The sequence below is a fragment of the Lathamus discolor genome, chromosome 5, assembly GCF_037157495.1.
Source record: "Lathamus discolor isolate bLatDis1 chromosome 5, bLatDis1.hap1, whole genome shotgun sequence".
Classification (NCBI taxonomy): domain Eukaryota; kingdom Metazoa; phylum Chordata; class Aves; order Psittaciformes; family Psittacidae; genus Lathamus; species Lathamus discolor.
This window is the reverse complement of record NC_088888.1, coordinates 9,467,010-9,494,758: the sequence shown is the minus strand read 5'-3', so window position 1 is coordinate 9,494,758 and position 27,749 is coordinate 9,467,010. Positions and strand designations below refer to the sequence as shown.

Here is a 27,749-nt window from a genome sequence, read left to right as displayed (position 1 = left end):
CTCCGCTCCGGCCGGTGCGGGCTGCGGGCGGTCCCGTGTCCCGGCGCCCGGCCGTGAGCCGCGGGTAAGGAGCGGGCGGAGGTCGGGAGCGGCCGGGGCGGGGGGGCTCCGTCGGCAGGGGAATGTTGCCGGTAGTTGGGGCGCAGGCCAGCAGTCCCGGCCGGGAGCGGGCCGGTGGATGGGCCGGCTTTGTTTTGGGCTGAGAGCAGGACTGAAAACGTATGTACTTGGCTCGGGCTCCTTCGGTTGGTGGGGGTGGTTGTTCCCCCCCGCCTTTCCGCTTTTCTGCTTTCTCCCCCCTTTCTTTTTTCCTTTTTCCGTTTTCTTTTTTGCCTTTTTCTTCCTTTTTCTTCCCTTTTCTTTCCTTCCTTTTCCCCTTCTTTCTTTCCCTTTTCTTTACTTTGTTTTGTCCTTATTTCTCCTTGGTTTTTTTTCCCCTCTTCATTTGTCTTTGGTTTTATTTTCTTTTTTCTTCCTTTCTTAATTTCCCCCTCCTTCTCTCTTCCTGTTATATTTTAAAGCAGAAGTGCTGAAAAGGGGATGGCTTCTCCGGGGGTATCCAGAGCTTTGAACCACTGCAGAAATCGGTGGGGTTTGAGTGATGGCTATCCTGCAGGATCGAGTTCCCATGACTTTTGCTTTGTTAGGGAGGAGACCGGGGCGATGGAGAAGTTTTTGAGTCTAATACTTGAAGTGAAATGAATTCCTGGAGCCTTCCTCATGCTTTCTAGCGGTTCAGCTGATGACGTTACGCTGTGGATGTAGGCTCATGGTGCTTGAAATCATTGCTGCAGAAATCTCTGTTGTGCGCGCAACAGGGCTCAGGGCTTGGGAAAACAACTGGAGCGGATGCAGAAGGATGTGCTGCGCGGCGCCGAAGTGGTTTGACTGCGCTTATACCATAGGCACCCTCAGAGCAAACTCCACAGGTGGTATTTTGAGCATAGGGCAGCTGAGAAGGAATACGGGAGGTTTCCACCTTCTGGCTTTAAATAAGTACTTGCTGAAGGGGGACTCTTCAGTTTGTTTCTGGTTAAAGGTGTGGGTGTTCTGATAGTTGGGGCAAATACAAGCCCTTCTGAAATGTGCTAGCAAAAATGCCCACTAATGCGGTTTATGGGTACCCAGGGACAGTTCAGTTACAGAAGTCTCCGCTCACCTTCCCCAGTGTTTTTAATGCCCGAGGGGGCTGCAGTAGGAGCCCTCAGTGACTCCTCTGCAAACAGGACTGGGGTATTTTTGGGAGAGCGGTAATGACTGTCTGGGGAGGAGGGAACTGAACTTGTGAAGCCTGAGGCTTTTAAATAGGAACCGCTCCTTTTGCTGTTAACTCCCTTTTCCCTGGCTGGAGGCTGAGCCCTTTCTGTGTCTGTAAGAGAAGAGAAGAGGGAGCTGAAGACAAAACATGGAGTCTCCTGGTTTAGTGTGATGAAAGCACACCTACAGCGAGGAGGTGTTGCGAGGAAAGGTTTGCTGCTCTCTTGACTGAGTGTGTGAGTAGAGAGCTTAGCACTGCACTCTGAACTAGTTGTAGCTGAGCACAGAAGTAGTTTGTACTGGCCACAGACTCGACTTCACTGTGTTGGAACTGTAAATCACACCACTGGGAAAACCTGCCTGAAGGCAGGTCCAGTGCCCTTGTTTCATGCTCGGGTTTCCTTATTTCCCTTCTCCCTAGCTCCTTTTGCTCATACAGTGAATGCTGCTTTCTATCACTTTAAAGTTATTGGCTTTTATAAGCTTAATGGCCCAGCTTGTTGATGTTTCTGCCCAGATCCAGATCTCTAAATAGAAATGAATGTAAGCTTTTAAGTTAATCTGTGTACAGTTGTTAACTCCAACATGAAACACCCAGTTACCTGACTGGAGATGTGCTATCACGGGCTGTGTTTTACTGCGTGTTTTGGCAAACAAGGTTCCTTTAGCCCACCCCTCATTTCCTTATGGGTTTGATTCGTATAAATAGGAGCTGCTTAAAAAGCTTTTGGAGAGGAACCCAGTGAGGCTTTCTTTGGATGGCTGCATTATGAATTACACTTTCTGACGTGACTGTCATCAGTTGCTATTACAAATACCTCTATCCAAATTAACAAAGAAGGATTCAACTGTGGCACTTCTCCTTGCCAGGGCTAGTATTATGGCACTGTATTATACTCTAAGGCTTTAAGGCAGGGAGAATGGCAGTAACGTCTGTCAGAAGATGTTACTGACTCGTCATGTTCAGAAGACCTCTGTGTATCTTACACCATGGGTTAGTCTCTGTGAAGGTACTAGCACTTGTTTACTGGGCACTAAAGCATCAGGTAGTTTTGTATCCTTCATGGCATTTCATCCACTGCTTCTCTTGGATACTGCACACACTAACAGAGGACCGGGTCGAAATTCACTTCTGACCATGACCAGTTTAATACGTTGATACATGATCTGTGTGCCAGAGAGTTCAGGCCTTTATATTGTTTTCACTTGTTTCATCCAGAGGGCCTAAAGAAACGAGGCTCTGGATTTTACAGACTGGGACAGCCACCCATAACTGCATTTGTGCTGCTTGGTAGCATGTAATAAATCTCTGCCTCTGCTCAGGGGGTGGGGAGAGGGGAGGGTTTGGGATGTGCAACTACTTCCAAGAGCCCTGTGTAGTGCTGCCGTGACCAGGGCACTTTTGTGGGGTGTTTGTATGTTTCTAATAATAACAGTGTGTTTCCTAAACACGGTTAAAAGTTGCCTGAGTAGATGCAGAAACATTCCATGAACTTCGTGACCTGCAGAAGTACTGTGAATAAAAATAGATCTATTTTCCTGCCTCTTCGAGGCCAGCACACTGCGCAGAGGGCTTGTGTTGGTTTGCTTTGGTTTGGTTTTGAATTAACCCCCCCAATCCTTCTGTACAGTAAAACATCAGCTAGTGACAATAAACAGTTTACATGAGACTCTTCTGGCGCTGTCCATTGGCTGTCCACACTCTGCCTACAGCGTGTAAGTTGTGCAGTCACTATGGAGATGCTGAAGGGGAGTGTGTTCAGAGAGGATAAAGCAGGACTGGCTGAGTGAACTGAATGGGAGCAGGAACAGAAGCACCTTTCAGGGGGGTACCCGCGCTGCTCCCTGCAGCTTGACAGCACAATGGCCTCGGCCTCTTCCCCATCCTTCTAATGGGGGGGTTCATTTGTAGGAAGGGAAAAGGCCCTGGGGAGAGGTGGGTTGTATACGCAACAGAAACATGCATATGCCCAGTGAAGTGAATTAGAAGTGATTTACATATCTTGTCTACCCAGAGTGTAGGAAGAAATTCAGTGCAACAGCACGGAGCAGTTCATCAAAAGCCAGTCTCCAGCTACAAAACATTTAAGGATCCCAGGCTTGCAATGAGCACTCTCTAACATGAAAAAAAACAACCAACCCCCCATGTTTTTCAACCCACCTTTTTGTTACCTATTCGGTTTTGAGAAGATGTGATCACATCTCGCATGAGAGCTGGCAATCACGTCTTGCACCCAAGTGATGTGTCTTAGAAGGCACTGTGATATCCAGGAAGGAGGAGGAGATAAATACTGAGCAGTTAATATGGATTTGATCAGGCTTCTTATTATTTCTTCTACGAAGAAAGAGTTTTCTTCTGTTCAAGGTGTTCACTGCAACAAAGATAACCATTTTGTGGTTCTTACGGCTTAATCCTATCCTCATTCATGTCAGTAAAAATGCTTCAGCTCGCTGATGGAGAAACTCATGAGCGACTTCCAAGAGTTGCTTCATGTGTCTGTTCAGGCATCCTTCCCAACGACACATAAATCAGATTTCTATTTTAGTTTATTTATTTGTAGTTTATTCTATGTAGTTTATTGTATCCCATGCTGAAAGTTATGTTTGTGATAATAAACTCTGCAAACACCACCCAAAACCAGCCTTTGGAGGAATAGTGGTACGGATGCCAGGTGTCTGCGATGTAGCGATGTATGGAAGTCTCTCAGTTCCTGTAGAAAGCATCTTTGTCATATCCCCATGAAATCCTATGGGCACTTCCAGTCAAGCGTTGTCTCTGGGCTTTCCTGCCTCCATTTCTATGCTCAGCTGAGAAATTACTGAAGGACAAAGCTGGTCTGACTCACCCGTGATGGGAGTGACCACTGGAGGGGGGTGAGGGAGGATGTGGGGCTCAGGGCTTACAGCGTGTGGGTGATGGGTTGAAGCTGACGGTGTTACACACAAGACCGGTCATGCATCATGTTTTGTTGTGTTTTTGAGGAGGCTTTGAAATGGCTTCAAGTCTGAGTGTTAGGGAAAGGCCTCCTTGAATGGAAGTAGACATGAAAGGAGTTTATTTACAGTGAGCAGCAGCTGAGGTCTGGGTGGTTATTTCACAGCAAAGATGGGAATTGTTTTGAATAGCTACACTAAACTTTCATGTAAACTGGATGATCCTCACCATCTAACCTCCTCCTGTTGTGAGCAAGAAGAGGAGCTACTTCTTTGGGGAAGTCCTGCTTCAACCACAGGCTACAACAGTTGGCAGAGATGTGCATCTGGCAGCAGTGCTGCTTTTCTTTCATTTTTCACAGAATTCCAGGCTGGTTTGGGTTGGAAGGGACCTTAAAGCTCATCCAGTTCCAACCCCCTGCCAGGGCAGGGACACCTTCCACTAGAGCAGGTTGCTCCAAGCCCCATCCAACTTTTAGGTATTGGAAGAAATTTGAGAGCTTCCCATAGGTTTTCCCTCCTGTGTCAATCTCATACCTGCTTACAGCCTTTAGAGCATGAGATGTGGCTCTGAGGGGCAGAAGAGAAAATGTTTCTTCGGGTCTCCTTTGTCCAGTACCTCTATGTAGCATCCCTCATGGGCGCTGGATGCTCCCCCTTGTATACTGAGAGCATCAGTGCCATTGCTGTCAGTGTTTCCCCTTTTGGTGGGGAGTCCTCCACATCCCAAACCATCCTCACTAGACTGCTTCAGCCCGAAAATTGTTTATTTTCCCCTGCTTGCACACACAAATATCAACCACTTGTAAACTCCCCTTTGACTGAAGGCAGAAACGAGGAATAGCGAGGAGTGTGTGCATGCGTTCCGCCTGCCTTTGCTCTGGGGACGTGTGTGCTGTCAAAAGCTGAAGGCTTTAATTCCTCTGGCTCTGGAGGCCAAGAGTAAGGAATTCCAAATTAAACAGATTAGCTGTGAGCTCTGAACCTCTCCCAGCCGTACCTATGCCCCAGCGAGTGAGCAACGTAAATATAAGTTCACATTACACTTTGAAGTCAGTGTATTTTTGACTATTACACCAGTTCCCTCTTTTCTAGAGGTAATGACATGAGTAATGCAGTGGGAGACTTAGTCCATGTGTATATCCCGACTACAAGCGAAAGCCAAGAAATTCCTATTTCCTTTCAGTTGTGCCTTTTGCTTATGTTTATTTCAGATGTATGGCTTTGAGAACCAGGAGGGCTAGAGCAGAGTTAAGTAAAAGTGCAGCCATCTGTAGTCTCAAAGCAAAACTGGAGGCAAATCGACATAAATCAAGCTATATTTTACGTGGAAGGTGTGCTTCAAGGGGTTTGTTTTTTTTGCATGGTTAAGTAATAAATGAAACAGTGATGCAAAGAATAGGGCTGTAAAACACAGAGCTAAATCTGCCATATTTTACTTGGATATCACAAGGGCTTACAGACGCTTAGGGTATTTTATATACCGTATGTGCTTTATTGCTTAAACTGCAGAGAAATTGTACTTTCCTGCGAAACTATTGCACTTTATGGCAAAATGCTTGGAGAATTGTCTACATATTTGTACAAGAGAAGGTAACAGCTCATACGGTGTTGTTATGGGATGGCTTCAGCGCAGCGTGCAGAGTTGTGTGTTGAATTTCTCTATATGCAGCGAACAACATTGTTCCTGGCAACGTAACTGACATGTAGTAGATGCATAGGGTCCATAGTTGTTCCGTAAGGGTGGGAAGATACTGACCAGGCGTTGACCACAAAGAGAGTACTCATGCAAAGAGCACAGCTTATTCTGAAGGGGTTATTTAACCCTTCTGTCAGGCTGGGTGGGGGTCAATCTGAAGCAATTTATGAGGCTGGTATTTGCCTGGTAAGACTCCACCATGCAGGAGGCATGCGTAAGGATGTAGCAGCCTTTAGTATCTGAAGGGGGCTACAAGGATGCTGGTGAGGGACTCTCCATCAGGGACTGTAGCGATAGGGCAAGGGGTAACGGGTTTAAACTAACAGGGGAGATGTAGGTTGGATATAAGGAAGAAATTCTTCCCTGTGTGGGTGCTGAGGCACTGGCACAGGGTGCCCAGAGAAGCTGTGGCTGCCCCATCCCTGGCAGTGTTCAAGGCCAGGTTGGACAGGGCTTGGAGCAACCTGGTCTAGTGGAAGGTGTCCTTGGAACCGGATGGTCTTAACGTCCTTTCCAACCCAAACCAGCCTGGGATTCTCTAATGTATATCTTAACAGTTTTGAAGCCACAGCGGCCTCTGGATCTAGAGAGGCAATAGGGAATGTATTTATGAAATGATGCCCTTCTGTGTGGTTTGGAATGTGAGTAGTGTCCATTGTACTTACTTGCTTTATGCTTTGCAGAAGGGAGGTTGTTTCCCTGCCATTCCCCATTAGCTGATCCCATGCTCCTCCAATACTTAAAAAAAGGACCTCTGTGTTTAAATCCAGAGGGAACTGCTGGAGGGTTCTAACTGGTGCCAGATGTTAGGGAAGGCCCCGGGAGTGAAATGCTCGGGGAATTCAGTTGTGCACTGTGCTGCTTCAGATGCTGCCACTTCCCTGCCATGGAGGCAGCGATGGAATGCCCTGGAATCAGGGTGGTGGTGGTAGGGGACATTGCTGGATAACAAGTCAGCGCCCTCAGCTAGCTGAGGACCCGGCCGTATCTGGATTTGAAGTGCCAAAACCAATACCTTGAACTGCACCTTGGAGCCAGTAGGAAGTTGTTATTACTGCTTCATTGTGGGAAGAGGTAACTGTATCCCCCAGCAAGACGCAGAAGCTGAGCACTGTTTTTGCTGCAGATTTGATCTGGGGTTTTTGAAGCAACAAAGGACTCGGTAATAGCTGCAGCCCATAAAAATCTCTCAACAATAGAGTAGGATTTCTCTTCTTTGCCTCCTCGAGGTATTAAAAGGAAAAAATTAAGCCTCAACTACTGTTCATTAAATGCTGAGGGACTGAGTTAATCTGATAAATGGGGGGATTGTTTTCAGGCAGAGGAGGATGAATTGAGATGAGTTGCGGCTTTTGGGTTCACTGGAATGGATGCATTTAGGATGGACTGTTATTCCAGCCAGCCTTTTTGTTTGCAGTCTCAGTATTCTAAAAACAGTGTTTCCTGTCGCATATCTGAATGAGATACCACACGTGCTTGTAATTTAGATGTTATGGGCCGCGTAACATGTGGTAGTGGAGATCAATGGCATCTTGTATCGTTTTCCTCTTACCCAAAATGTTTGGGTTATGTTAGCACGGGTCCCATGGGAGCCTGTTGGAGGCAGAGCACTTCCATCCTGAAGCCTGAGTGTATTGCGGTTTTGAGGGAGAACATCCTAAGTCTTGAGAAGGAATTTGGAGCGCTTTTTAAAACAAAGGAGAACTTGAGAGCAAGGATTGCTTTATTGTGGTGTGCAGATGGAAAAGCTTTTAAAGTTCCACTTGGGTTTTCTTTTTCCTCCATTCCTAGTAGTCAGCTTAGGGGAGCAGTGAGCAATAGCAGGGGACCCACTGCCTCCTTGCACACTCGTTTCTTGCACGTGTGATTTTGTTCACACCCGTATTTCCACTTTTCGTTTTAAAAGCACATACCTCGAACAATAATAAAAGGTGAAAGCTGCAGCCCGTGATGCTGAGGGTGTTGTCGCTGCAGATGAGAGCTCAGTCTGTGAAAGAGGGTTTCTTTGTAGAGTTTTATGGACTGAAGTGAGATGTTAGGCAGGTGAATTTCAAACATCTCTTTGTTTTGTAACGGGGAAAAAAAACCTACCGAATAATCTGTAACATCACATTTAAACAAGTGAATAGTAACAGACCTTGGGGAGGGTGGGAATCAGCATCTGGAAAGAATAAAGGATGCTGAAAAACTTCATTTCTAACAAGAAAGGGAAAGAGGCTGCAGGATGTGTTCTTTGCTGTAAACTACATTTGTATTTACTTACATGCCCATTTTATGTTTTCCTTCTTGCTGGAGCCTCCTGGTGTTTGGTGATTTCCCTTCTATGTGGCTGTGGTCACAAGGAGTAGCTGCCCCTTCCACAGTACCCCTGGTCATCCCGGAGCCCCTCTGGAGAGAAAGGCTGGCTCTGGCTCTCCCTCTCCTCACTCAGTGTGTTTTTTCCTCTCTTTTTCCCTAAGCAGTTGCTTATCTCTTGCAAATGCCAGAGCAGCTTTTGATGGCCACATTCAGGCTGCTTTCCAATGCTCTATTTACCTGCGTGCCCCATGGTTCTGGGTATTAGAGAAAAGAGTTATGTACCGAGTTAGCATCACATCATAACACAGGAGGAACATGGACCTGCTCAAGGGAATCCAGAGGAGGCCATGGAGATGCTGTGAGGGCTGCAGCACCTCTGCTATGGAGCCAGGCTGAGAGAGCTGGGCTGGTTCAGCCTGGAGAAGAGAAGGCTCCGGAGAGACCTTAGAGCAGCTCCAGTGCCTAAAGGGGGTCTACAAGAAATCTGGAGAGGGGCTTTTGACAAGGGGCTGTAGGGACAGGACAAGGGGGAATGGCTTTAACCTGACAGAGGGGAGACTGAGATGAGACATTGGGAAGAAATTCTTCCCTGTGAGGGCGCTGAGGCCCTGGCACAGGGTGCCCAGAGAAGCTGTGGCTGCCCCATCCCTGGCAGTGTCCAAGGCCAGGTTGGATGGGACTTGGAGCAACCTGGCCTAGTGGAAGGTGTCCCTGCCCATGGCAGGGGGTTGGAACTGGATGAGCTTATGGCCCCTTCCAACCCAAACCAGTCTGGGATTCTGTGATAAGCTGTTGTTAACAAATGAAGCTTGTTAAGATGAAGCAAAGGCTGAAAACTTGAATACTTCTCGATGCAGATATAACCAATACATACTGCTGAGGAGCAGTGCTGGCAACCAGAGGGAAAGGAGGAGAAGGGTGTGGAACAGGAGGAAGAAATGACGACCAAGTCAGAGACCAAGTAGCTGTGATTTTTCTTTCCGTTGCTACACATTATTTTGATGCAGTGACTGTGTGGGTGACTGTGTGACTGGTAGTTGTGTGTGTCTGAGCTATGGCAGTCATTTGTAACTTGTTTGCTCCTTTTCTCTCTGTGTAAGCGGAGGGGAGAGTGCTTACAAAATAACTAGCATAGTGCAAATAGTTTTACTGAACAAAAAGGGCAAGAGTTCAAAAAATAATGAAGGACCAGAGTCCTTCTCCATTGCAAGGTCTTGTTTGCTCGGCTGCAGAGTGAGCAGGTTGTGTCACAGTTCATGGTGCTTTCTTAACAGCTATAAACTGGCCAAGACACATGGGAAAAAGGTAAAAATAATGACTTGTGGCTGAAGATTTCACTTGGGTGAACTTTGGCATCTCTAGAAACAAACTGTTCTCTAAGTGCTACAGATAAATAGAATCCCAGACTGGTTGGGTTAGAAGGAGCCTTAAAGCTCACACAGTTCTAATTCCCTGCCATGGGCAGGGACACCTTCCACTAGACCAGGTTACTCCAAGCCCCATCCAACCTGGCCTTAAACAGGGATCCCTGCCAGGGATGGGGCAGCCACAGCTTCTCTGGGCACCCTGTGCCAGGGCCTCAGCACCCTCACAGGGAAGAATTTCTTCCTAATGTCTCATCTCAATCTCCCCTCTGGCAGCTTAAACCCATTCCCCCTTGTCCTGTCCCTACAGGCCCTTGTCATGGCTTTTGTGGTTACATGATGATATGCTGTAGCACTGGGCAATTAATAATGAGTCTTCACGAAAGGGAATAGCTTTAAGTCATCATTACCTAACCTTAATTAACAGAGTAACATATGTGCAGGTGGGTTTGTCTGTCTGAACTCTGCCTTTCTTGTGCTTTTAGGCAAACATGAATCCGTCCTCACTTAACAAGAATAGCTTTTTATCAAATGAATGATGTTTCTATGTGCCCTGTGATCCTTCATTGTGCTTGATTCCTTCTCAGGCATTGGAAATGTATTGCTTGCTTCTTCATCAGTCAGGAGCAGCAGGGAAGAAAATCTTTGGGGACAACATACCCTGCATAAGGACACAGTGAGCATGATTTAAAACCATGAAGGCAAGTTTAATTATTTGCTGTTTGCAGTCCTGCTCTGAGGACATCCAGCCAAGCCCTTTACCAGAGATACTTCATTTGATGAAGTGTAGTTTATTAATTGCTTTAAGTACCTGTACTTTTTCCAAGCTACCAGCTAATGCAGTGCTGAGTAGGTGTGTATGTTGTTACTTGCCCTTGACTTGTGTTTCCCCAGCGTTTTGTCTCCAGTGGATGCTTGTGGTCTACCCTTCAACAGAAACAAATCAAATTGCATCTTACTAAAATGCTGTTTTGTTTAATGGGGAAAGAAGGGAAACCTCACCTGCAGCAGGTGCCCAGTGTGGAAAATCTCTCTCCTTATTCCAAGCTATACATAAGCTGTGTAGCAGAAAGTCTTACTGAAGCAGTCCTGTTCCACTGTGGGACCTTCTGCTCTCTCTGACCTAGAGACTGCACACATCAGATGCTCTGAACAGCCCATAAAGCTTCGATCTCCCTTCAATCCCCAACCTGGAAGAGCAGTGGGGATTTATGGGCAGTTTCTCTGTTCCCATAGGGCTATCTCAGATTATGCTTGTAAAACACAAAATACACTTGACTTGTGAACTGCATGCAAGTTTTGAGCTTTGTGAGGCTTGAATTTTATAAGGGTTGGGTTTGGTTTTGTCTTTCAAGAGAGTTCTATGCATTTATTTGTGCTCACGCCTGTTGTCTTCTTTGTAGATGGTTTGCGGGTGATACATGTGCAAGCATCTCGCGTTTCTCCTACAAGATGTGTTCCACAAATCCAGCAAATTGGGTCACCTTTGATGACGAGCCGCTCTTCCAGTCTCCTCAGAAATCTGTGGATAGTCAAAGTAGTTGTAAAGCAAATGGCCTTAAACTCAATCTATCTAGCATGCATGAGACTTCAAGTAGGTCATCTTCTACAAGCAGCACTCCACTCTCATCTCCTGTAGTCGATTTCTACCTAAGTCCTGGACCCCCCAGCAACTCTCCACTTACCACACCTACCAGAGAATACCCAGGAAGTTCGTGCATCCCGAAGTCTGGGATTCACATCCTTTACCCCATCCCTGAATGGCCATCAAACGTTAACCTTCCTCCATCACCCGGGCTTTGCTCATCCCTAACCTCGCAGACACCAAGCAGCCTTCCTTTGAACACCTCACCTAGTGACCATCCAGTGAAGACTTCAGTCTCCAGTACAACAGATGAAGGAAGCCCGAAGCTGCCAGGAAGCTGTGAGGAGTTAGGGGAGTTGTCATCGGCACCGGGAAACTTCCCGTACTTCCAGAGTGACTGTGCTTTTTCCAGTCCTTTTTGGAAGGAAGGATGCTCGCTCAGCACATCACCAGCTAATGTTAGCACACATAGGAAGGACAAAGCACTTGACAGGAGCATCTGTCAACCTAAAGACAAGGAAACTTGCCACGACCAGAAAAGCCTTAACCAGGGCTCCTTCAGCTACATCTGTGAGAGGCTTGAACACCTGCAAGCTGATAGCTGTGATGCTGCAGGAAACCTGCCTATCTCCAGCACTCAGGCATGGCACAAGCATTCCCCCTCCATCCTACGCAGCCTCTTCAGGAGCCGGAAAGCAGACGGGTGGCCATTCATGCTGAGGATTCCCGAGAAGAAGAACATGATGTCGTCTCGGCAGTGGGGCCCTATCTACCTTAGCGTCCTCCCTGGAGGCATATTACAGATGTATTATGAAAAGGGCCTGGAGAAACCTTTCAAGGAATTCCAGCTGCAGCCGCACTGTAAGCTGTCCGAACCCAAATTAGAGAGCTATAATGTCTCAGGAAAAATCCACACTGTAAAGATTGAGTGCGTATCTTACACAGAGAAGAGGAGGTATCATCCCAAAGTAGAGGTGATCCATGAGCCGGAGGTTGAGCAGATGTTGAAGCTGGGCACCACAGATTATAATGACCTTACTGATTTCCTCGTAACGGTGGAGGAGGAGCTGATGAAACTTCCTACCATTTCCAGGCAAAGGAGGAATTATGAAGAGCAAGAAATGACACTGGAAATAGTGGATAACTTCTGGGGGAAGGTCACTAAGGCAGAAGGAAAACTCACAGAAAGTGCTGTCATCACGCACATCTACTGCTTGTGTTTTGTGAATGGAAGTGCTGACTGCTTCCTAACCCTGAATGACCTGGAGCTCCAGAAGAGGGACGAGCGTTACTTTGAGAAGGAGAAGAAATGGATTGATATTCTTGATTGTCATTTCCATAACTGTGTTAAAGTGCAGGAATTTGAGCAATCACGAATTATTAAGTTTGCCCCCCCGGATGCCTGTAGGCTGGAACTGATGCGTTTCAGGACACGGTATAATGGGCAAGACCTTCCCTTTTCTGTGAAGGCTGCAGTAGTGGTTCAGGGGGCATACATTGAACTTCAGGCTTTTATAAACATGTCTTCAACTGCTCCTGTCCCAGCACGTTTACCCGCTGTGAAATACTGTGAAAACGTTATGATACGCTTTCCCGTTCCCACACAGTGGGTCAAAGCACTTTGGACCATGAACCTCCAAAGGCAGAAGTCCCTAAAAGCAAAAATGAACAGGAGAGCGTGCCTTGGTGCTTTACATGAGGTTGAATCTGATCCTGTAATACAAGTCTCGGTTGGAACAGCAAAATACGAGAGTGCCTACAGGGCAGTTGTGTGGAAGATAGACAGGCTTCCAGATAAAAACTCAAGTAAATAATTTGGGCTATAAAATGGGTTTGGGTGCACCTCTTCACCTTCCATCACTCTCCATGGTGTAGGTTGGTTGTTATCTGTGTGATGGTGTTGTTAGAAGAGTAATCTTTTAGGACAAAGAGAATATAACCTTACTTATTTTTTTCTAACTTATTTGATGGAAGCAGATGTATTATTGTCAGTAATTATAAGCATACAGTATCAGGGAAGTGGATCTGATCATTCTGAGTGAGCCTGAAATGTGCAGTAAGAAAGAGGGAAAGATTCGTGCAATAGCAAAATGATCTGCCCACCGAGTATCACACACTTAATAGAGAAGGTGGTATTGTAACTGTTTGGTCTTGGCTTTCTAGCATCACTTAAGAAACGGTAGGTATGATGCATAACTAGAAGGCAGGGTGTTCAAACTTGCTGTAGGAAGTTGACTGTGCTTTTGCAAAGGCAAAAAAGGTATCTGTTACCTCTTTTGTGGGCTTGGATATTCAGACTGTGTGTTCATGGCAATAACCGCACTGACAAAAAATGCCTCCCACTTCATTCCTCTTTCTCTCTGGTGGTGGTAGCTCACTGAAAAACTTTATGGAGAACAAAAATATTTACATGGTTTTAAAAAAAATATTTACATGGTTTTAAAAGACCAGTTTTTAATCACGTTACCAGATTAACAGCCTTACATAGTACTCTTCTAGCATACAAATTCTTGAGGAATACAGTATTCTGCTTCTAGTGCTGTAGAGTGAATTTGATCCACTGCTTAGATGTGCATTGCATGTATTTAAGGCTTTGGGTAAGGCAAGGGCATCTATTGAAGCATTTTGCCTAAAATATTGGTAAAATCTGTTCTTTTAAGAAGAGGGTAAGTGTGTAGTATTAATAAATGGATCGGCCTGTACTAACTGCCTCTTTAAAATGTCTAGAGAAGGTTTTACCTTCTTAAGTTGTGGCTTCAGGGATGCTAGTACTGAGTTCACATATCCACTCTGACAGCTAGATGTGTGTTGGTGAGAGTTAACATTCAAAACTATTAAAAAAAAGATACTAAAGGCAAAAAAGCCCTCCCGAGGATATTTCGTTTCCTAATTTTGAACTAACTGTAATGTATAGTTAATCTGACCTGTTGTTTAAGTAATTGAGCCTTTATTTTTTTACAGTTTGATGTTTGGATTCTGATTGGTATTTCAGTGACAGAGGTAGCAGATTGACAGGAAAACCGAGGCAGAAGCAAATGAAGAGAGGAATATTAGCTTGAGCCTATATACAAACTAAATAAACTGATTTTGGTGTTAAAACAGCGTTTGAAAGCATCCTATAGCAATATGTTAATGCAGCAGTTGTGAGGGTATGAATTATTGCCTGGCTAGTGGCAGACAAGAGCTAGTATTTTTGCTGATGATGTTGCATAGCAGTACTAGTTGCGTGCAGACTATGTCTTGCTTTGGCAATGAAGGCTCTCAAGTCTTGAGCAATTGTGCCTTTAGATTTCCAAGGATGAGGAACAGTACAAATGACACCGTGGTCAGATTCAGAAATGATGTTGTGTTAATGCCATCTCTGTTTTTCCTCTTCTTTTGCTTTGGAAGAAGCTGTGGTTAGCTTGGACCTGTAGTCCAAGCTGTAAGGCCATATAGTTCCTCCCAGATTGGCTGAGTGCTCCCTTCTACATGCAGCTTCGTCCCTGGGTATCTCATGCTGTGCTCTGAGAGGATGCTGGTGGCTGCCAAGCAATGGGCAGCAGGAGAGCAGGGGAGATACAGCATTGGCAGACAGGCCAACATAAAGCTGGGAGCCCAGACACAATTAATGATGGAGGAGAAGATTCTTCAGGTCTTCAAAATCTGTAGGTATGGGTGTCTTTCACTCCAGGCTTCAAGGATTTGCAACATGCTGCTGTGATCCATGTCTTTTCCCAAGGCTTATGGGACTGACTGCTTGGGTAGCTTTTAATATTCTTTGCTATTTAACATAGGTTTGCTTCTGCAAAATCAAGTCAGCAATTTAGTCAGGCAGTTTTAAAGGAGATTATAATTCTGCCAGAGACTTTAATTCCCTGCAGTTCGTTCACCTTAAGATTTGATGTGCACAATTAACTTCAGATTTGTATATTATTTGAAGGTAAGAACTGCTTTTGTGACATTCTACAGCTTTACATTATTTTCTAGCAGTAGCTCAAGCTTTTGACATTTGAAGAATTCCTCTGGCTGAGCTCTGCAAAATCATCTGTATCCTTGAAATGTTCATGCCTTTGAAAAAACATTTTGGTAGTAATACTGCCCAGTCACATTTTAAACCTCTCTATTAAGTTTTCTGTATGCAGCTAAGAGTTTAAAAATAGACTTGGCCCAAGGCATGCCAAAAATCTGGAGGCACTCAAACTAATAGGAATATGTAAACTTTCATCATGTGTTTACTGCAGGGGGAAAAATATGCCAAGGTTTTTGCTTTCAAAAAGCCTTTGTCCAAGCCTGCTTAAAAAAAAGAAGGAAGGGAAAAGCCTGCAGTTATATTGTGACTCCATTTATAGACATCGAAATATGTTAGTATCCACTGGGCTCTACTCAAGTGCTTCCTTGGAAGGGTGCTGGGCAAGCAAAGTTGATACGAGCTGCTAGACCCCAGGTTTTTAAAAGCTGCCTGTGCTTATTCAGGTATTTAAAAGGAGAGTTTGGAGCCAGAATGTTAGCGTTAGTAGATAAAGACTTTAAAAGCCATAGAGTTTTAAGGGTTGAACCAATGGAATAATTGCAAATTGAGTTTGTGGTTCTGAAATCGGACCATCGCATGAGGAAATGTAGAACGTGTTATGATTTCAGCACAGTCTTTGCACCGGAGAAGCGGTAAGCACCTGGGTTACCTATGGAGCTGGGGAGAAACTGGACTTGGGAATGCTATGTTTTAATCTCTTGCTATGTGAATTTGTGCCCAGTGGTGGTTCCTGCTACAACACCTCCATCCTTGGGCCGCTGTGTAAGGCAGTAGTTCCTTAGCTGATGATTTTCTGCATTGTGAAGCCACACTGCGGAAGCAGTGATTAAGCAACAAAAGAAATGAAGCCAGGGCAGCTTGTGGCCGATGGCAGCCCTGCTACTGCCTTTTAGTGTGCGGGGTGATGTGGGTCCCACCAACCTTCAGCTGCTGCTTTCCTTATTTCTAAACTGCCTAGGTGGAAACACCAAGCCATGACTTTGTCAGATGGGCTCCATCCCTGCCCAGCCACCTGTCTGCTACCAGCACCATTGCAAACTGCTCCTTGGTGGCGGTACCTTCCTCCTCCCCTATTTCCTATGCATTTTTCCCAGCAGGTTGGATAAATGCACCCATTTAGAAATAGTGGCAGGAGTTGTTAACTCCTAACAATCCTCATGTAAATCTGTTCTTAGTTGTTGTTGATGTTCTCCTGTTCAAAATAAGACTTTTAGAACTGGACCTATTTTGGCAAAAATAGAATTACTCCTTAACTAAAATATCCAGCACATTTTTTTTTGGTCTAAACTGCTTGACTTTATGAACCTTTCTCAGATCCAGGTTACTCGAATGCTATTCAAAAAGGGGAAGTAGTCATAAATAGTGTGAGTAGATGCAGCAAAGTTAGATTATTAATTGTTCGTGAAGTGCTATTATGAATGCTAAATAACAGTTTGAATCAAATTTCATAGTTTTATGGATCTTTTGTTTGTTTCGGCTTTCTTGTTGGCATTCTTCAGAGGATGAGAGCAAGAATTGGGAGCATTTTTAGTAAAAAAGAGCCAGATTTTCAGATGTAAACCAGGAAAGACTTGGGCCTGTCAATTCACAAAAGTCTTGTTACCTAGACACCTAAACCACAGAGTTTCTGTCTCCTAAGTTAGCTAGTAAAAGCTCAGCTCTCAACAAAGTATCTGGTTGCCTTTCAGGAGTGATTTTGATTTCATCAGTCCAGGTTGTCTTGTCTCCGTAATGCCTAATGGATATGGGGGGCTTGCATCTGAATATGTTGTCTTAGCTCAGTGTATGGATGTACACTGTGCTTGTTCCAGCCCACTTGTCTTCCCACACCATTACCTTCTCTCTCCGTTTCTGGCCAACATCTTGCTTTTTCAGCATTACAGTTTCTTTTGCAAACAGATCTTGTACATGCAGCTTCTCTTTCTTCTTCTAACTCCGGTGAAATAGGCCTTGGAAACAATAGTTCCATGGAGCAAATATGACAAGGACTGGTCAGCTTTAGGTGAAAACTAAGGCAACGCTCACAGTCTTCCAATGTGTTGGTCAATCACTTTGTTGGCTGACAGTGGATGGGAAGAAGTTGCTCCATGCTCCGAGCATAGCCCAGCGGTGGGCAGAACTTCTCTGCAGCAAAGTGGTGAGTATCTCTTTCTGACACTGATGTTGGTACAGGACATGGATGGGCTGGGGGAAACCCTGTGTTTTGGGAGTAGGCAAAAAGGTCCAGTGGAGGCCACTCCAGGGGACCTAGGGCAGTAGCCTTACCCAGACCCCAAAACTATCGTCTCTGCCTTTGCAGGTTACCACTTAGGGGAAAGGAAGGAACTCAGAATTCATCAGATCCCACCACTGAGACCACCTCATGGGTGTCAGTTAGCTGGAATATAAGCCCACATATTTTTTAACGGCTATATGGTACTGAGCCACAACTGTGCCAGGTCTCACAGAGGAGCCTTTAGCAGCAGACCAAGAGGAACACCACATGCCTGGGCTCAAGTGGACATCTATCATCCAAGGTTTACCAGGAAAATTCCAAGCAGTGGTTACTTCTGGATTCCATTTCTCAGAAGACAATTTTCGGACTATTCCCATTGCTACTAGTTTCTTCATAGGCCTCCCTCTCACAACAGGAAGATGCTGAATTTGATCTCCCAAAGCCCTTAGATATAACCATTTTCCTTCTACCGTGAATGGACTCCAAACAAGATGTCGCTGCTCTTCGACAAACCCTTTCTCCTCAGATACTTGTTCAGCCATCGCTCCAGAGAATGCCACTTTTCCTGGTCAAGGAATAATGTGATACCTAAGGGTTGTAATTGTAGCCCCTGCTATTTCCTGCAGGACGTTTCACTTGTGGCTGATGTTGTGCAGTCTGCCCATCCCAACCTAGCAAATGGAAGAAAGACCAGGTCAAGTATGTGTGTTACCATGCTGCATCCTGGCACCACCACGTGTGAGTGGAGCAGGTCCTGGGAGCCAAGAGGAGCACAGCTCAGACAGGTTGTGGTGCCACAGATGAGATGAGATCTCACAGTTTGGCTCTGGAACGTGGTGCTTTTTATGGCCTCCTTCACAACTTCACCACAGCTGCTGCTGGGATGATGGCAGATTCAAGAATGGAGAGGCCTACCTCAACAAAGGCTCGTTCCACCATGTCCAGGCAGTCTGGAAGAGGGACTGTGGATTAAGAGAGTGTTAGTGCAGGAAAAATGGGCTTGGACACAGAAGAGATGACCAGCAGCAGACTGTGGAGAAGGATCACGTCACAGCAGTATACAGAGCTGCCTGTCACTGTGTTCATGAGTGACAAAGTGCCGTCTTCTCCTCACACTTCAGTGCTCCAGCTTCATTCTCAAGGGGCTGGCAAGTGATTGTGACATTTGTTTCTGACTTTGTTCCCTCCTCTCTTTAAATAATGAAGTCCCTAATGTTACAGTTTTTCCTGTCTCTGTGTATTGTTTTATTGTCCTGAGACTTCAGCCACATGCTGTGTGCCCCTGGCATTGCACTTCTTTGCCTAAGACCTTTGTAGGCTTGCAGACTTGTGTGTTAGTGTGTTGGAAGACCCTGTAGTGTGCTCAGAGATGTAAGTAACGTCTCACACATGCTGGGAGCACTGATTTAGCACAAATCACAGTCAGTACCTCCTGCTCCACCTCCATACCAGCCTTGATGTCTAGCTGCATGGGGGACTTGGAGCCTCATGCACAACTGAACTAAGCAGTAGGCTATTACATAAAAAGAAGGTGACCATGCTACTGCTTTTGGTCATGGGCCATGTTTTGGGTGGTGGTTGTCATTTGTCAAGTGTGTGCGGGTTGTAAAACATTATGCCTTGACTGGTGCGGCTGGTGGGATGCAAAGTCAGCAAGGAGGTGCGAGGTTCTTCCATCCCATCTCTTCAGGCTGTCTGTCTGGGTCTGGTGATGGCCATTGCTGGGCATCTGCTTCTCCCCACTCACCTTAAAGTTGTGCTGGACATACTTAGTCATAGAATCATAGAATCACAAACTGGTTTGGGTTGGAAGGGACCTTAAAGCTCATCCAGTTCCAACTCCCTGCCATGGGCAGGGACACCTTCCACTAGAGCAGGTTGCTCCAAGCCCCATCCAACCTGGCCTTGAACGCTGCCAGGGATGGGGCAGCCACAGCTTCTCTGGGCACCCTGTGCCAGGGCCTCAGCACCCTCACAGGGAAGAAATCATTCTCAAAACTCAGAATCTACCCTTTTATAGATCTGCCCTTGCAGTTATGAATGCAAGTTTCAGTACGTTTTCCTTCAATTTCTGTAACCAATTCCTTATGAGCATGTATTAGAGCCATGTTTTGGTAGAGAGAAGCAGCTAGTCCCACCTGGGGAGTGATTGCTGGGCCTCATTGTGATACGTGTGTCTTTAAGAGACTTCATGGCCAGTGTTCTTCACAGTGCAGGATTCTAGCTGGTGGGTGTAGTTATTTTCTCCAGTCTCAACCTGGACTCCAGTCCAGGTTGTCTCTGAATATTACAAGTATTTATGTAAAGAAACAGCATTTAGGATAAGGATCGAATGTGATGTATTGTTGGAAGCAAGCCTGCAGGCGATGCTTGTAAATCAGCTTTGTACAGAGTCCAACTGGTGAAGGACTGCACTTGCCCAGTGACATGCTCCTTGTCTCAAGCGGTGGCTGTAAATGCTTCTGTGTTTCTGTGTGCATGCCTCTGGGGTCAACTGAGCACAGACAGGAACGCTTGCAGTCAGCAGACAGCTTTTCAAGCTACTGATTATTGTTGTTGTTATTAAACATGGATGAAAAAAGGGAGAGAAAAAGAACTGGAGACCTCCCCATCTGAAGTCTAAGGGCTGATAATCCAAAGGACACATCCTGTTCCTTTCTCTCCGTCTCTCACCTTTTCTTCCAGGCAGTGAGGTGTTAACTGTGCTGTTGAGTGTAACAACAAGGAAGAAGGAAGGAATTATTAATTATACTAATTATGTACTTAGTCAAAAGGAAACCAAAACGTTAAATGTTTCAGTGATTATGATTAAGACAGATTAAAACAAATTTTGTGCTCTTTAAGCCTTGATTTCTGGGGACACATTGACTTTATGCCGGACTGGGATTGAAATCTGGAGAATGGTTCATTGAATTAGACTTTGTCCTGGTAAAGTTGGAGACATGTGTGACAGAACTGCCCATCACACTGCTCAAATGGCAATGGTCTCCTAATACCAGAAGTGGTTCGGGCAGGCTTTGAGGCAGGCTGCAGGGAAAACCTGCGCAGACCCAGCCCAAGGCTCCCAGGAGCAATGGGGAGGTAGCTTTCTAAATTTAGTTTTGCCTTACAAAATGCCACCTGAGCCTGTGGATGTGGAGTGTCACAGCGATTTTTCCCGTGAGATGGATATAGCTCAGTGTATGATAACTCCATCTTCAGTATTTCCTTCGTTCTGGTATCAAATGGATTCCTGTCACCGGAGAAAGCCAGTGCATAAAGAATGGAACTTTGAGATGCCGCTCAGTGTAATGGATGAAAACCAAATCTACACTGCCAGGCTTGCCTTTGACAGAATACAGCCAATGCTTTCTCTGCTTGTATTTTTCTGCCTGCAGCCAAATGGCAGTCGGTTGTCTGTGCTGATGCTTAAAATCCTGGAGAGCAAGAGTAATGCAGAATTACTACATTTTGCCCTGAAGAATTTGGAGAGGCAGCTGTGATATAAAGGATTCTTTTCATTATATTGTACTGTACTGCTTTCATGCACACAGTGAGCCCACTGACCTCAGCTCCTTTGGAAAGCAGGTTTTCCCCCTAGTGTTCCTGCGTGCCAGGAGAAATTCTGTCCCTTAACCATTGCCACATAGAAGAAACGCTAAAAGGAGTGATCCCTAGGATCTTAGGCTGGATTGAAGTAATTAAGAATATGCATGGGCAATCCTCCATGACTCTGCATTATAAGATGGCAGTTCCTTCAGTAATACTTTGCTTTAGAAGAAATGGGGTATGTTCTTTCCCAAGCTACAAAAGGAGTCCAGGTATCCTTTGTCCTGGCAGCTGGGATCTGTCTTGTTTGAGCAGCACTTTCGAGCCACACCTTTATCTGCTGCTATAAATATACTGTAATAAGTGATGTTACACAAGATAGCTGTAGTTCTTTAAATAAACACTGCAGTACAATTCCTATAGCAGAGAGCTCTGGAAAGCTGGTTGTTGGACACAGGGCAGCATCTCAGCCTTGGCTAAGCTGGGGCCTTCCAGGTTTTATTTTTCTATGAGAGTAAGACATGTATTTTTAAGGGGAAACTGAGATTCTTCCCTAATTTAGCAACCAATCCCTAAGCCTGTAATTCTCTTCTGGCTGGAAGCTGGAAGGGTCTGGTAAATCTTGTATAATTTAATCTGTAGAACTGCAATGATTGTGAAAAGTGTGCTGAAACAGACAAACAATGAGGAAGGGACCACCTCATACCCAAGTAGCAAAAGATTACAGATAGAATAATCTTGTACTGTAACAACAGCTCTGCATTAATAAAAGACAGAGCTGTGCTCTCTTGCTAGGAGATTAACCTTGCACTCTAAGCAAAGAAAAGATAATTAACTGATGGTTTGGGGGTTTTTTTTTTTCTTTCCCAAGGTTCAGATCATCCACACAGCCTGTCTTACAAATTGGAACTGGGATCAGACCAGGAAATACCGTCTGACTGGTATCCATTTGCTACTGTTCAGTTCATCGTTCACGATACCTGTGCCTCAGGAACAGAAGTCAAGTCACTGGGCATAGAGAGTGATCTGCAGCCCCAGAAACACGTGGTTCAGAAAGCTTTCTACAATTGCCAGGTATTTTCAGGGCTATGTTTCCAGTGCTTCCCTCCTCTTCTTCCTCCCCACTCCCCCATACAGTATTTGCAAAGCGAATGTGCTTTGCATTTTAAACAAACCTTGCATGTACTCGTGATAAAAACTGAGCAAAAGCATCATTAGAAACTAATTCCTTGTCTGATCAGAGATGATGCTGAAAACCAGAACTGCAAACGCAGCATGGTTTTTCCTCAGCTGAGCTGTTTTTAGCAATAGTGGTTTTGAAATCTGTTTGGTCTGGAAATGTTTTGATTCTGTGTCACAGCTTTTCTTCGTGCTGCTGCTGCAGTTCACACTTCCAGTGCCCAATTATTTGCTAATTCTATGGGGGTGTTGTTTTTGTTTTCTGACTACAGGTTGAAATTGAAAAGAAGTGGATCAGGCTTGATGGAGAAGATCCAGATAAGGCTGGCAACTGCCTCATGCAGTAGAAAAGGACAGGAGGCACCGTCATAGGATGTTAGTAGGCATCAAGTTACATAGGAAATCCTATTGTTAGAGGAAGCGCAGTGACCTAGTTTAGGGTAATCATGGTCATTTTATTTCTTTTCTGCTTTTGGGTCTGATTCTGCAAATCAGTACTCATTTGACTGCTCTGTGTTCAAGTAGACTTCCTGTCATGGGAATACTGGTATGAGTAAGGTCCCTTTTAAGAGTTGCAGGATGTGAGCACTTAACTGACTGATTCTAATATATTATTTTCCTGTTTGGTATCTATGACTTGGGAATGATCTCATACTCTATATTGAAACCTAATGGCTCTACTTAAAGAGTACATGTCACTTGGACATATAATATTCAGCAATAAACCTGCCAGAGTGCTTATGTGCAGACCAGCATCTGTTTAAGGTCCAGCAGGACCAATTACATTTTTTAGTGGAGTCTGAAAACTGAAGTCCCCATGTTTCTGCTCCCCTCAATATATGTGAACAGAGCAAGTTATAATATTACTCCTGACAAGAGCCTCAAATAATGACTTGGAAATGGGGTGATTTCATTGGTAAAATGGGAAAAGCTCCTCTGCAATAATATGCTTCATTTTTCTGTGGCTGCAAGTGTTTCCTTCCCAGCATTTTATGGCTTCAGTCGAAGTAATCTCTTGGGCAAAAACCCTATGGCAAATGTGATTGAAATTTGTGTTCAGGCATTAGACAAATCTTTCTCACTGCTGCAGTAAGTGAGGCAAGGGGTGGATCCCCAGCAAGCGTGCATCAGTCCAGGCCCATTTCGTATGATGAAGCTTTGAGAATTCATTTGATGAAGCTGTGAGAATTTACTCCAGAGGAGAGTCTTCCCACAAACTGAAGCCACGGCTGGTTGCTGCTGTTTGCTCTGGGTCTTCTTTAGGGTGCAAGTTCCAGAGGCTGGTTTAGAAACTGCAGGAGCTGTTTCTTTGAGTAACTTTTAAGACAGCCTTTCCCTGCTGTGACACTTCAGCAGGCAGTTTGAGCTACTAATCCCATATCAATGTGTTAACTGTGTTTTCAACAAACAACAGGCATTGAGGGAGAGGTTTTAATGCTTCCCCTCAGCCATTCTGCCCTGTGTCATTCTCTGCAGGCTGTAATTCCAGGTTGGAAAAAAATCTGATAAATTTAAAACCTGTCCTCGATACCTTTTTTTTTTTTTTTTGTATTTTTCCTAAAATTATCCTTCCTTCAAACTGAAATTAGTGAAGAAGAAAAACACAGTAACGCACTGAATCTCACTTTATATTTTATACAGCTTGTAACTGTTCATATGAGCACTGTGTAAAAACACAGATCAGTGTGATTCTCCAAAAGTAGAAATATGTAGGATATGCACTGAGGAAAATTACCAGTCCGGGGAAACAGAAGGCCATAATGTGAACCTAGTTCATCACAATAAACTTTTCCCCCCTATTTGGAAGCTGGGAATAAAATGGCTAATAAATTCTATAGTACGTCCTTAGGGCAGGTTTTTTTATGGGTATTGCATTGGCAAAGCCCCAAATAGACTATTATGGTATTTTGACTTCTCTATATATCCCTTTTTACTAGCAGATTATATTATTATAAATCTAAGCAAGCATTTGAGTGCAATAGTGATCCAAGTATGTCTCAGCTGTCACATCTTCCATCGTGTTTTGACTTGAGAAGCCATTAGCACCTTCAAGTCATGTTTGCTTTCTTTTATTCATATTAATTTTTAGTTTATATACTTCTCAGCTGAACCGAGAGGCACAGTGGGTGCCGGGGCAAAGTGTTTTGTTCATAGCGTCACAGCAGAGCTCTGCAGATCACTGGAGTCCATGGTTATCCTGGAGTTACAATATCTGTTAACCTCTTTGCTTGGTAAGGTGTAGAAGATGCAAAATACATGTTGCTGACACCTGCACTAACCTTAGTATGAGGCTGACTTGTTTTGATTTCCATTAATACAGCTAATTGAGTAAATCTGCCAGCAGTCATTGTTGTCTAAACCCTGCCTTGCCCAGCTGGCCCCTATTTTCCTGCTTTTCAAATGGAGGCACATGCAGGCTGATCTGGGGCTTTTTCACCTTAGGATCACCATTTGCAGCATTCATCCCCTGGGTGTTTAGTACCTGGTGGTGTTACGGGTTTTGCAGAAACCACAGCTGCTTTTCTTCTGTCAGGTGTCTGTTGTATCATAGAATCATTGAATGGTTTGGGTTGGAAGGGACATTAAAACTCATCCAGTTCCAGCCCTCTACCACAGGCAGGGACACCTTCCACTAGACCATTTAGTGTTTGGAAGCCCACATAGCATTGACTCCTCAAGATATGAGCTGTTGTTTTGAATGGCCTAAGCGATGAACAGCCATGTTAAGAGTCATCTTTCCTGCTAGTGAGTGGGCATTATATCTGGTATGGTGCAAATGATCATTCAGCCTTTTTGACATAAAAAGGTCAAGTTACAGCTTTATCTGTGTTGCAGACTTTTAGATTTCTATTTGAGGCCTGCGAGACTTGCCATTTACTTTAATTGGAATTGGATCAGGATCACAGAGAAGTAATTCCACAGAAATATTGCCACACTGAAGGAAAGTTACTCTGCTTAATATATGGCTTTCAGTTTAAACCTGATAATTAGTGCAGCCTGAGGTTGAGTAATTACTCTGCTCAATCTCAAACTGATGTTTGTATGCCTTGCTGTCAGAATATTTAGAAATAGGCTGCAGTTTCATGAAAGTTAGGGTTGTCTGACATCTCCCTCCATCCCCCCTCAGATTCTGACTTCCTATGCTATTGCAACATGCCAAAGCACAAATACCCTGGCTTCCCCTGCCTTCTGCATTGTCTGATGTCCTAGAGTATAACCTACTGGACAAATATTCATAGAATCATAGAATAGTTAGGGTTGGAAAGGACCTTAAGGTCGTCTAGTTCCAACCCCCCTGCCACGGACAGGGACATCTCACACTAAACCATGTCACCCAAGGCTCTGTCCAACCTGGCCTTGAACACCACCAGGGGTGGAGCATTCACAACTTCTCAATGTTTAAGACTCATTTGCTAACATCTTCTATGAACACTATAGTAGGTGACAGTGAGTAAATGTTTTGATTCTTTAGAAATCAGAGATCTAAGTCGTCTAGTTTTAGGAGGGGAATGGAGATGAAGAACAGTTGCTACAGGCTGTTGCGATGCTCAGTGTCCAGCTAGCAGAAGGATCAGAGCTTTAAATAACCCATGAGGTACATTGGCATCATGCGAGGAACCAGGTTTCACATGTATCTGATCTCTGCTTCCCACAGCTACCGCCTGCAGTCACTGAAATGCTTCCAACTGCTTGGGTCGCTTAAGATGCTGACACTTCTCTCACGTTTACAACAGGGCAGCATGTAGATATTATCTGTGTTTCCTTCACAAAGGACCAGCAGGGTTTGGGATATTTTCTATTTTAAACAGAAATCAATGCGAACACCTATTTTTATAGTGTGTTTGCCGTATTTTACAAGTGTCCTATTTGCTGAATCCAACAAACTTTATCTTTGTGTTCATCTTTCTCATATGATTGTATTACTACTGTAGGTAAATGGTACTTGATGTAATTTTGGACTCAAACACCCATTGAAGTCAATGGAAGTCTTTTAACTGACAAAATGGAATCTGCATCGAAGTCCCTAATAATAAAGGAGAGGCAAAAAAAAAGGAATACTGGTAAGGTGCAAAAAACCTCAGCGAAGGTTCTTGATGCTAGTAAGTAAGCAACCTGCAATGCTCATTTATTCCAACCAGGAAAGAGCAAAAAAAGAGGTGTTACTGGGTGTCAAAGCTGAAGCTTTGCAGTGACTGGAAACGATGGTGTAGCTGCCCCTGCATAGCAGCTCTTGAGTAGGGAGGATGATGGTGCACTCCGTTGAACATGATGCTATGCTGCTCTCATAGAGTCATAGAGTATGCTCCTTGCTTTTTCCCCCCCCTCCAGATTCCATGTAAATTGTCCAAAAGTACTTTACACCTGAAAGTGTGTTTTCATGTGTTGCTTTTAGTTGCATTTATTTTACCTGACAAACTTCTTACTGGTGCCCACACCTCTATTTTACATTCATTTCTCTTTTTGTTGACTAAACGGAGTAACTAACTGCTGCAATTAGTAGTTCTTAGGTATAATTTGATAACTCTGAAGAAGTGCTGTTATTCTTAATGGAAAATATAATTTTATTTGGTTCTTCTGTCAGTATAAGTATAAACAGGTCATGTTGATAATCTTGTAATAACATTTTGTAGATTGCATATTGATTAAAAAATAAAGTTGTGTTTCAAACTAGCAGTTTCTTGCCCCTCACTAGAAATTTATCAAGCTTGTTTTACATTTACTGTAATTAACTGGTTGTCTCGTGTCATCAAACATTGCAATTTATTATAAAGAGTGGTTCTCATCTGTGTTTGAGTGGGGAACATCACTCCTCGTCTTAGGTAAAGCTAGGTGCAGAAAGCTGGACATCTTTCTGCAGTATATTCCATTAATGATCATTTATGGCAGGCCCTTTTCCTGCCTTACTTGTGTAACAGTAGTAGCCCAAAGAATACTCTGTTTTTTTCCTGTTGTATACTTCCTCTGATCTTTCTGGGATATTTGAATATAATGTAGCAACAACTGGTTTAAGACTTCCACAATTTTCAAAGTCTGTTCTTGAAATAAGCTGTTACTAGGGAAATAGTGGAATAAGGCAGAGAGATTTGTGTAGCAACATTCAAAGAATGAGCTTAAAGTATAAAATAACCATACCACATGTCCTATGCTGCTGTCTCTGTAGCAAACCAGGCAGCTATTCTAGGAAAGACTGGGAAATACAGTTAATAATTTTCACTTTATTGGTGTTTTATCCTTGAGTGAGCAAATGGAAAGCTCTAGCAGAAGGCATCTAGCAGAAGTATAGTCCCCTTCTACAGCTTAAACAGTTTGCAGTGTTTAAAAGTATCAGTGAACAACATGATTTACGTACATAAAAAAGTGAGATGGTAAATTGCTAGAATACAAGTAAAAACATGAAAACATTTCTTTTTGGACAGTTTCCTTGTATGTGCTATGCATAGGATGTGCTATCTTATAGCCCTGTTCTTTCCTTAGTAAAAAACAACCTGTAATTTTTACAGTAATACTCATAACACATTTGAAATGATGTTCGAGTTCCCTGCTGAAGCCTTACTGGTAGAAATAAAAGAAAAAGCACTGGCTCAAATTCTGTTTTGCCATCCCACAAAACCCATGTGCTTAGGTATTTCTGCACGTGGATAGGTATAGTCTAGCACTACATTGTGTTGTGAGGGCCT

The 27,749-nt window shown here is 44.3% G+C and overlaps 1 protein-coding gene across 6 annotated transcripts; it reads left to right on the top strand.

The window, feature by feature from the left end:
* On the top strand, window positions 1-26,742 carry STON1 (stonin 1). 6 transcript variants are annotated; one of them, XM_065679651.1, is made up of 5 exons: window positions 1-64; window positions 10,140-10,253; window positions 10,956-12,943; window positions 21,764-21,966; window positions 22,344-26,742. In XM_065679651.1, exons 3-5 carry the CDS (start codon window positions 11,005-11,007, stop codon window positions 22,416-22,418), a joined length of 2,217 nt encoding a protein of 738 aa, XP_065535723.1. In that variant the 5' UTR covers window positions 1-64; window positions 10,140-10,253; window positions 10,956-11,004; the 3' UTR covers window positions 22,419-26,742. The 6 variants fall into 6 exon arrangements, 5 of the variants coding, with proteins under 5 accessions (XP_065535723.1, XP_065535725.1, XP_065535722.1 ...); XM_065679652.1 differs by lacking the exon at window positions 1-64 and adding an exon at window positions 108-219; XM_065679653.1 differs by lacking the exon at window positions 10,140-10,253 and having other exon boundaries at window positions 7-64.
* Window positions 26,743-27,749: the final 1,007 nt, after the last annotated feature.

What these genes read in the sequence shown, in the direction of transcription:
- STON1 (XM_065679650.1), top strand. Translation starts at nt 179, where the DNA reads ATGGGCCGGCTTTGTTTTGGGCTGAGAGCAGGACTGAAAAC. An exon ending in GCTTCCAGATAAAAACTCAA is followed by an intron (nt 12,944 to 21,763) that starts GTAAATAATTTG and finishes TTCTTTCCCAAG; the next exon opens with GTTCAGATCATCCACACAGC. An exon ending in AAGCTTTCTACAATTGCCAG is followed by an intron (nt 21,967 to 22,343) that starts GTATTTTCAGGG and finishes TTCTGACTACAG; the next exon opens with GTTGAAATTGAAAAGAAGTG.